The sequence below is a fragment of the Periophthalmus magnuspinnatus genome, chromosome 5 (genome assembly GCF_009829125.3).
Source record: "Periophthalmus magnuspinnatus isolate fPerMag1 chromosome 5, fPerMag1.2.pri, whole genome shotgun sequence".
Classification (NCBI taxonomy): domain Eukaryota; kingdom Metazoa; phylum Chordata; class Actinopteri; order Gobiiformes; family Gobiidae; genus Periophthalmus; species Periophthalmus magnuspinnatus.
The window spans coordinates 18,140,260-18,151,302 of NC_047130.1; the positions used below are offsets into that span (position 1 = coordinate 18,140,260).

General features: G+C 40.6%; 1 protein-coding gene across 1 annotated transcript in view; it reads right to left on the minus strand.

Annotated features, from left to right (window-relative positions):
• Window positions 1-8,396: 8,396 nt before the first annotated feature.
• LOC129456253 (melanocyte protein PMEL-like) overlaps window positions 8,397-11,043 on the minus strand; it is a 7,731-nt gene continuing 5,084 nt past the window's right edge. The window contains 3 exon segments of the mRNA XM_055221853.1: window positions 8,397-8,795; window positions 8,842-8,955; window positions 9,862-9,938. Of these exon segments, the coding sequence (XP_055077828.1) occupies window positions 8,397-8,795; window positions 8,842-8,955; window positions 9,862-9,938 (590 nt within the window).

The window sequence follows — 11,043 nt, forward strand, 5'->3', positions numbered from 1 at the left end:
AGTCCAAATGGATAATGCATAATGATATCAAGCTAAAGAGGACTTTCATTTGCATATATATCTATATTTTCTTTTCTTAATGGGAAATGCAAATGTGCAGTTTTCTGTTGAGTGTGTGTTTGGGAGGCTTGGTGCTGAATGAATGTGACTCTAGGGTATCCCCACGCACCTCAGCATATTAATCATTGTGACACGTTCACGACCCTTCTAATAAGACAGGGGCCACAGTGCGCCCCCCCAAACATCCCATCCCAGCCCAGCCTGCTCCCTCTTTGTCTCAGGGTCAGTCCCTAGGGACGCGGGGTGGTGGGGGAGGCCAGGCCCGAGCTGCAACTGAGGGGGGCTGTGAAGTTAGAGCCCCTCTTTCAGGAACTCTCCCCTGGGACAACGGAGGCACAAGACTCCCATTAGGAACGAGTCCCGTAAAAAGGCTGGTTCTGGCTCAGCGAACACACTTACATATAACATACAAAGAACGATATGACCACAGCACAACACTTTGTGCAGCGCTCCTATAAGCTCCAGTGCTAACAGTCCTATCTGCAGTGGTGTTAGTGCAGGATCGTGGGATACTTGGAGCAGGACACGCTGAAGGAGCGTGCAGTGAAGTGCATAAGGTGGACAGCTGGACAGCAGGAAGAGCCAGCGCTGCCAGGGCCACTGTTTGTGTGCATCCAAACAGAAGCATGGGACATGAATGTAACGGGACAGAGGGTGCCCTGTTTCTAAAGTCAAACTTTGGCAAACATCTTAAAAACAAATTAACCTGAAAAGAAGCTTTGACTGCAGAGCCTCTTGTTCCTTGTCCCTGTGTTGTGACTGATTCTTGTCCATGTTGCACAGTGAAAAATGAGTCTAACTGTGATCCGACACTGGAGTCATTTATAATGTGCAGATCACACAGCTGTGCGATCTCATTGACTTTAAGTCACTCATCATTACAGCCCAATCCACAGTGCTGTGACAGGCGCCACCTGCACCTCCAGCACAGTGGCCTCACAGCCCACACTCAGTAAGTGAGCATAGCATTAGCACAATGTAGAACATGTAAGTAACTGGAGGCTTTGTAATTGCTTCATTTGTTTCTAGGCCTGAGGCTTCAATAGTTTTACATAGATGAAAATATCGGCACAAAACATAAGTGGTGTGTGATTTCATAGCCTTTGGCAGTTGATTATCAGTCAGCTAACCTGTAATCTGCAACATGATATTATGTAACAAGACACTTCCACAAGAGACAATAAGAGTATTACAAATGCATTTGATCAAGTGTTTTAACCTAGCGTGACCACAAAATACTAATACACTGTACGTAACTAGACCTTAACTTGTGTAATGTACACTATGCCTTGGTTCATGGATCAAACCTGGATCTCCTTATTGCCCTTTGTAGCCTATAGTATTACAGGTGTACTCCAGTACAGAAAGTCATCTATCAGCATCTTCTGTGTCCTATAGGGGCTGCTTCTGTTTTGAGAACATTCAGTGAAAAGCTAAAAACATCCTTTAGGCCACCCAGATCTGTCTTCAAGAGTTACCTGCAAAGATTAACACAGGGATAAAGATAGATCCACGAGGAAGCCTTCCTTTCTGTGGGCTTGTTCATCTTTTTGCAACATAAAACTGTATTCTTCTTTGGATCTGTAAATCACTGACTCTTTTCCTGTCCCTGAAGTAACTGTCCATAATGAACTTCCTGATGATGTGCTAAACCACAGGTGATAAAAATGGCAAAATGGCTGCTCTACTTTGCCACAGAAAAGAGGCTAATTAAATTTTCATGTTATAATCGTGAGCTAACCCATCGTTAATTGTAGCTCTGTCCCTTGTGGGATCTTATATTATGCCAGTGCAGCATTTCCATTGCTTAAACGGCTTTAATGGACTCCTCCATAAACAATAATGATCTCCATCCTTCTTCTCGGGCTTCTGCCTCGCTCCGTCCCTACACAAGCCTTAATTACTGCTCTGAAGTAATTATGGCCTTTATTAGTGAAACCCAACATCTGTTTCAGTCATTGTAATTGTACCTATAAAAGGCTTCTTGATTTCTGTCCCTTTAGGATCGGCCTGTGTTGCTGTTCCCCCTGGACCCTCCCATTCTCACCCCTCCTTCTGCATGTCCTGGACCAGAGCATGATGCAACCAGCTCCAGCACAGCTCATGTACAGCTGTGCTTCTCATACTGTGGGTCAGAGCCCTCAGGTGGGTAATGAGCAATTACCCACCAAAGCAAAAATGATCAATTCCTTACCAAAAACAAGCCATTTGTTTCTTGTCCATACAAATAGAGTATTTTATGTTGTAGAAACATGAGGAACCAATGCTTAGTTGGCCAAAACAGGTAAAAAAAAAAAGTTGAATATTGCACAAGACAGGGCAAGATGTTTGTGTTTGAAATGGGGAAAATGGTACCAGTCTATAACTGTTATTGTTACTGCCTCTACCACTACTATAGAGTTTTCACTGAGACGTTCTAAAAAAAAATAAAAAAATAAAAATAATAATTATATATATATATATATATATACACACACACACACACACACACACACTGTACTGTGTAACTTGTCTGGTGGATGGTCCATGAAGATGTTATTACTTTGCCTGGAATGTTCCACAGTATGGCATTTAATACTATAAACCATGTATTCTTAGTTAGTGGGGTCACCTCTCCACAGATCTGTTCTGTAACTTGAGCTAGTGGCGCCACCTGCTAGTCTTCATAGAGATACATAAGTTTAATGTCATACTGTGAAACATTCTTGACAAAGCAATAACATCTCCGAGGAAACAACAAGGGGGCAGACGCTCCACCAAAGAAGTTACATAGTGCACCTTTAAAGATTTTGCAGTGGATATCACTGACAACAGGTTGAGGACTTTAAATGAGATGACTACTTCATTGGAATGTGAATGTACCGTTCATTCAAAAATTGCTCAAAGAATATATTAAAATTGAATTATTAGATATAGGGCTTCAAAATTCATCAAATCGAAATGGAAACTTACATAGTAACTTACATGTTACTATAGTAAAACTATAGTAACATGATTTCCTACAACAAAATGTCCTCTCTTAATACGTATAAAGCCTTTCCTTACTGTATAGACTGGTGATTCTTGTATTAGTTTGGCAGTTCATATTTCAAAATGTTCATGCTCCTCGTTATGTTTAAAATATGAACAGATCCCAAAACATAAATATATCGCAAATATAATCTTACTTGTCAGGAAAATCACAATTAGATAATTTTCCAAAATCGATCAGCCCTAATGAGATTACATTAAATATATAATAAATATAACAAGATTGTTACAAGTTATAAATTTCAAGTCAAACTGTTCCTGGGGTTTGGAAGTGGAATTGTTTCTGTATGTTCTATATCTCAGCAATAAATAAATGTCTAAGAGGTATTATACTTCACCCTAACCCTGCTATGGTCTCAGTGTCCACTCAGATGCTCCAAGAAAATGCAGAGCAGAGGGACTGTGAGGGGAGCGTGGGAATTGGCCGTGGAGGGAGGAAGGAGAGAGATTCCTGAGGTCCTGGGGAAATTCGGTCCTTGTATTAATAGACTCTGGTCTCTTTGAAATTTTATTAGCCATAAAGTTGACAGTATGTTGTGCAAGTGACAGGGCATTCTTAGGCTCTTTCAGTGTCCAAACAAATCAACTACAATGTTTATTTTTCCCTTTCAAAGTTCCCAGTCCAACACATTGACCATAGTGCCGTACTCAAATTGACAAATTGAGTATGGCACCAGGTGCCATACTCAAATTGACAAATTGACGGACTGTTTCAATCATCTTCTTTCACGTGTTGTCCTTAGTGGTCATGAGTTCTATAGACACAAATTTTAAATAGCCATTGGATTGAATAAATGTAAAAATGTACAAGATAATAAAGTAAGAGATTTATTTGTTCCACAGTGACTAATTTTCAGTGTTGTAACATAAAGCACAAGAGTTGTAAAAAAAAAAAAAAGTAAAGGTAAAAAATTATGCAAGAAAACTTAGAATTAAAATACTTTTAACAACTACGACAAAACATCTGTTGTAAATGATTAAAATGTATCGCCATCTTTGTAATTTGTGCCTTGAACTGTAACCTGAACTGACATACTATGGGGCAAATTTGACAGGGCTTTCTAAAACATGAGTTGATATTTTGTCAATTTTTGCATTGTTATGGGCACTGGTCAGTGTGTCAAAGACAGTCGGACGTGTGCTGTCCTTTTAGCGCTCTCTTGATTTTTATGGTTCCTGGGCTTTCAGGAAATGACCCTTTATAGTGTCAACACAGTAAAAGTCTTGTTTTGATGGGAGGAGTTGCTTGTGTGTTACTACCGGTGCAGCTAAAGAAAAGCCGATGAGCTTAATAGTCCTTTTTCCAAACTATCACGTAGCTGTGAACTCCGTGACCCTCTTTGTCAACAGTCTCTGAGCTCTCAGCGTTTGCAGGTGAGTAAGCAGCATGTCCCTCCCTCCTCACGGCAACATGTGTCTCTGTACATGTGGATACAGGTGGACTGAGGATGCTTAGAGATGCACTACACTATTAATGTGTTTCTTCACACAGCCCCCACATCTCAACACCACAACGCATAGACCTCTTCAGCTCTGCAGTGACACTAGTGGATTGAGGCTCTTGTTTGACCTGGAGTCTCAATTCTTTGAATAATTGTAAGTACAGAGCAGTGGGCAGAGATAAGGGGTAAGTGAAAACCGAAGCACTCATGTCTCGAAAGCAGAACAATACAGGATTACTCAAACATACAACTCTGAATAAGATAATGATGAGGGAACACTGTTATAATATGTTACATCATGTGTCCTCTTGAACATCTTGAGACTGGGCCATCCATTGTGACTTTAAATTATACTATAACAAGAACGAACCATTTAGTCTTCAGAGAAGAGCTTGTCTAGAATCTACTTCTGCTCTTATTACGTTACACTAAATGTCTTTTCCTATTGTATTCAATGGTTGGCCATCTGAGGCATGATCACGGTTTGATGTCTGTTACTGACAATTGTACTGTATACTGTATGCGCATCACAAGGAATCAGAGCCAAGTGGTATAAGTATTTGTAAAACAAAACAATCCACTAACATCTTTTTAGTTGTTGTTTTTACTTTTTACTCCTAGGCTTAGCAGTGCGCTCTGTACATTTTCTGAGGGAGGTTCCCTCACCTGCTTGTCTCATGAAGATTTCGGGCCTTGCCTGGAATGTTCCAAACATATGGTATATATGTAAATATCTTTCATTTACTCAATCACAGGTGTTGTTTTTTTTTTTATCTTTACATAGTGCACCTTTAATTGAAGTACTCGTTATGTGTACAGAGCCTCACTACCAGGAGAGAAGGCCTTTGGTCAAACAGATGACTATGAGGATGAAACTTTCACCTCAGGTATGAACTCATACATGCACAAACAGCACAGCCTGTATTATTTCATACAAAAGATTCCATGTGGCTATAATGATTTTGTCTGAGGTTCTGTGGCTATGTTAGTATTAAACTTGCATTTGAGAATTAGCGTTGTAGCTTTAGTCAATCTGACCACAAAGTCAAACAATCACTGATATTTTGTGTTTTGTGCTCCTGTGTAACAGGTTCAATCCCATACGCACTATTTCTGTACAGTGAACTCGATGACCATTGTGATGCAGCACCTCACCACGTACAGTACAGAGCTGGATGTGTTAGTACATTAAGTGCCGCACTATGATATAAATAGCTGTAGTTTTTCCATGAAATTTCATCGTAATTAGAGACCAGGAAGCAAGCACGGACCCTGTCAACCCCCACTGCGGCACCCACGTACCTTGAGTGAATACTAAGAAGCCACTCTGGCTGTAGTCCAGTTCAGTATGTACCACGTGAACTACGGCCTTCAAAGGCACAGAGAGGGTGACCGGGTTCGAGGTGCAACCGGGAATGCTGTTTGAAGTGCTGCTTCTATCAGAGACACAAATGGCACTTTTGATCCAGTGGGATCACGAAGACGCCACAGGCAAAAGAGATGCACTCGCTCGCTGCACGGGAGAAAGTGAGGGGGCTGAAACAGATAAAACTACTGCACTGATGAGGAGAGGGACTTAGCTGCAACATGGCACACGCACACTGCACAGTACAATAGAATCTAGAGCCAGGATAACAATGAAAATGTTCAGATTGTTTACTGAGTAAATTAAAATCAACTATATCTCATAATAATAATAAATATATTTTTATGAAGTACTTTTCAAAATGAAACTCAAACTTATTATCACTAAAATATGCATACAATATGCCCTCACTCAAATGTGATTCAGACAAAACTATAGAGTTGAACTATACTTTGAATTCCACACACTACTTAAGTTTCTATGTTTTAGTGATGCCATTTAAGTGGTGCCCTCCACCTGTCTGACCGAACTAAAAATTGTCTCAAAAGGCACTTTGAGGAGTCAGTAGACAAATGTTAGCAAAGGCTCTTGATGTCAAATAACAAAAGTGGAAATGAACAAATAATACTCCATACATCACTGCACCTGATTTGCTTAGATTTGGATAGGCACCTTGCACACTTTTTTAACTGACTGTGCCTTCAGTGCCACAGCCATGTACTGTCATATCATGCCTAATGTTATGCATTTTTGTCATCTGATTTTATTTTGGGGGGTAGGCAGACCAGGCCATCCAATTAAGATAGGCAGTCAGCGTTCAAGAAGTAAATTAGCCTTATGTTAACACAACATGCCAATTGAGGCAGTTATGATGTTAAAGATTTTACAGACAACGCGAAAAGTAGTGGCACAAAAGCTCATCTTTGTCCACTGTGGACATAAAGGATAGATTATTTGCAGTGCGTTTCATGGTCCCCCTTGTGCAGAATATATTACGTGTGTAAATGTTGTTGAACCCTGCTATTCCCCACGCAAAGGTCACACACTCCCCTCGACCCTAAGTGATTCTGCGTCTTTGTGTACTCGTGGAGGGAAAAAAACGAGCTGCTCCTATAAACTCCACATTTAAAAGGCAAGTGCGGCCGAGGGGGGCCGCTGCATGAGGCGAAACAATGGCAGCTTTTTGGACACACTTTTTCTCACTGCGATGAACAGCAGGGAAACCGGTAGAGCCTCGTATAAAGGATAGACCACAGCTGCCGGGGCCCCAACAGTAATTTTCTAAAATGTCTCCGAAGGGGGCTGGTTTATCTGTGTATCTTTATAGGAGGCCATAGTAGCTTGTGCAAAAAAGTAAAATAATTGGAAGGCACCATAACTTAACTTTTACGCACTACACACACTATGATTGGCTATATGTCGCCTGTCAGATTGTGCGTGATGAATAGGGCCTATACATGCGTTGATAGACAATGTCCTTTTTATGTTATAAGACCAATTCTGTAACAGAGGGAGACAGTAAAACAGTTTGAAATGGGTGACAGCGCGAGGTACAAGAGTTTTTACACGAGAACGCACCAAGATCCGTGCGTCACTCGCTCAAAGACACGTTTGATGCGTCACAAATGCTGTCCCAAGTTTCTTTTTAGTACTAAGTCATAAAATTTCACGCATAGTTACCCCAGAAACAATTACCTTACCAACTATAAAGTCGTGAAATCTACAAATTATGAGCAACGTTTTATCACCTGGAGCCCCTTAAATAGCTCTTCCATGGCAACCAGTGGTCCTCGTGCTGAGTGAGCATTTTCTTAGGTGTTGTAATGACATAGGGAAGTTTATATTTGACCGTTGCTTGTCAAGTAATGTGGGCATGGCAACAATTAGACTGCTTTTAACGCAATTTGGGTCAATTGGAGTAAGAAGCAGCTATTGACCATTACGCGTGATAATGTGTTGCTGATGGCCAGATAATCAATTCCAAACCACTTCTACCTTGGAACACATCAGTGTCTCTGTCAAATATACTTAAATCACAAATCTCTGGAGATATTGCATAATGAATTTGCAAAATAAACCTTGCCAACTAGTGTAACGCTAGTGACTCCCATGTCAACGGGAAATTTGCTTGCCAAGTATGAGCAAGCACTGATTATGAAGACTGTGAAGCACAATGCAAAACGTAACTTGGGCGTCTTGTGTTTGAGCGTGCTGATAGGAGGCGCACCTTTTACTGACAGCGGTGGCCATACACTGGGTACTGACAGCGGTGACCGTCCAGTCGTCACTGGTTTTGCCAATTGGTGCCACTTCATTCACTGCGCTTTACTCTGTTTTAATTATAGTTAACTCTAGAGACCAATGACTCTGCATGAATGCTGTTCAAAATATTCAATTTTTTGCGTGTTGCGCACAAAACATCTGTGTGACAGCGCTGGCACACCGTGAGTCTTTTCTTTAAACTTTAAAAAGTGTATTCAAACATTTGTATCATAAATTTATAGAACATTAAATATGCGCGTAAAGATGTACGTACGCTCGGACGCCATGGTGATGACCGACTCCGTGGTGGCATGGTACTCGTCTTCCTCCATGAACTCGTCCTGGGAGGATGCGTCCCCCTGGAAGTCGTGATGGTCCAGGAGCTGCTGCAGCGGCGGCGCTTTGGGCAGCAGCTGGTTGACCACTTCGCGGCTGATGTTGGGCGCTTGCTTTAGGCGCAATTTGCTTAGGATTTGTGACTTGATGGTCTCCAGTCTCAGCACTTTGCTCTGCTCCCTCCACACGCACGCCGAGCACTCGTGAGCGCCTGCGTCCTCATCCAGCAGAGACAAGCCGGCGTCCGTGGGTGCTTCACTGGATGGAGGCAGCAGCAGATTGGGCTCGTCGCTCCCAGACTGGCCCAAAGACACGAGCACCATTACGCACAATAAGAAGTTGTACCTCGGCATGTTGACGCGCGCAGCAGAGCCAGTGCAACTTTTCTCCTTTTGTTAGTGTGTCTTTTGATGCACCGTAGGTCGTTAAATATCCCTTGTCTTGGACGTGTGCCTTATCCTACAAAAGGCAGCAAGCAAGTGACATGCATTTATTCCTGCACGATGGTCTTGTTCTTGCACGTTTTTGATGTCAATTATCCAAAAAAGTACGTCCCACTTTGTTTGATGCGTTCGGTAATCTCTCTCGTGAACATGTGGTTGGTTTTCTGTACAATTTAGTCCACGGTAGGTGTTGTGGATATTGGAGAAGTGTCACTGAAAAATGTGCAAGTGCGGTCAAAAAGGGGGCTCTTTATATATCTCAGCTGCCCCGTGTCGTAATCCGTCTCCATTGGCTAAGATTGCAACAAAAGGCTTTTAGGTCGGTCACCAAGTCAAGAGGGACAAGAGCGAAGGGAGGGAGCGTGCACTGTTTTGGAGCGGAGAAATGTTTTTACAGTACACAAACAATTTCCATTAGAGATACAGCCCAATTAGGCTTTTATGATTATTACATACTTTTCAGCCCTTTCCAGCTCCCTGCAGAGAAAGTAGGTTTAAATAAATGTAAAGTCGCAGGGGGTTTTGGTTGATTCTGAGGTGCCATTTCTTCATATTTTTTACAAGTTGCTCATGTTAAGGAGACTAAAGCTGAAATGGATCAGTATAGGTTATATTGCATTTTATGCAAGTTGTCCCTGAATTTTGCGATTTTATCTGATTGGTGATGAACACATAAAATTAGTCTTATGATATACAGAAAGGCTCGTACCAATGACACTTTTTCTGATTTATATTTCTGAATCATTAAATTAATCATATCTGATACTTGATACTCTTCACATGCAAATAAATATTTCTCAGATGTGTTTATGTTGTGCAAAAATATAAATTCAGGTCCATCGTGAAATGTTGTAAGTTTATTTTTGACATGGTCAGCGCAAAGATGCAGTGCTGTTGATGGCTGTTCAGGAGTTTGTGATACTTTGAACATCATTGACTCAGCAGTGTCACCTGCTGGACGACCTCGGGGGTGCAGCTGTAGAGATTGTGGGATATAGACTGAAACACAAAAAGTCCCAAAAAGGCAACAAAAAGTATGTTTTATGCAAGAAGGTTACTAAAGCAAACAGTGAGTAGCCTACAAAGAAACTAGAAAGAAAGAAACCATGCAGATGTCCATATTTATTGTCCCTGTCATAGTAATCAATGTAGCCTACATCTTCATTTTCCATCAGTGGAATTGATAGATTCCTGAGATTATAGGTATAGTAAAGGGTGCAGTGTAAAAGGTTGCACATCAGTTTCAGCTCCTGTCTCTCATCCTACTCATTTAGAGAATGTTCCACTTTTTCTTTGATGCTACATGAATAATAAAAGTGAGATTCACACATGGTAATATTTTTTTAAGACTTTTTGTGTGCACTAGTTTGCAGGGTTATATTATGTTGACATCCATTGCTATTCCAATTTATAAAAACAAAAATTTTTTTTTAGTGTTACTCCATTTAATATCCGAGAGCTTACATTCCTCTGTGTGCACTGATGGGAAGAATAAATTAAAATACTGAAAATGTATTATAGAATACTGAATACTCAAATTAAAATGTATTTTGTAATGTATTTCATTACATGGTCTAATCTGAGTACTGTATTCTGATTATTTAGAGTACTTTTACACCGAGTTGCATTATATTATATTGTAAAAACATGACATATAATTACAAACAGCTTTATTGTTCATATCTCTTCATTGTTATGCATCACTTTATGTCTAATTAGAGGAAGAAAAAATGCACATACACACATTGCAAGAGAGGTGTTTTCTTTTTTCCTTTCTAATATCGTGCAGTCCAAAGCCAAAATTGCATGATTATGTACCAGCAAGTATTCATTTAATTTTAGAAAAGTGACTGTATTCTGAATAACACTAGATGAAAAAGTAACTGTACCAGAATACAGTTGCTCAAAATTAGTATTCAGAATATGTTTTTCAGTATATGTATTCAGTTACTTTCCAACACTGTCCATGTCCTACCACAGTCAACAAAGTGGGTCCCTGTTTTTGTACAATTTGAGGTGGTCTCACTGGGTGGATTTGGCCTACAAAGTCATGTATGTTTTATGCAGTGAGTACCTTCATCACGCATGTAAATGCAAGGAAACT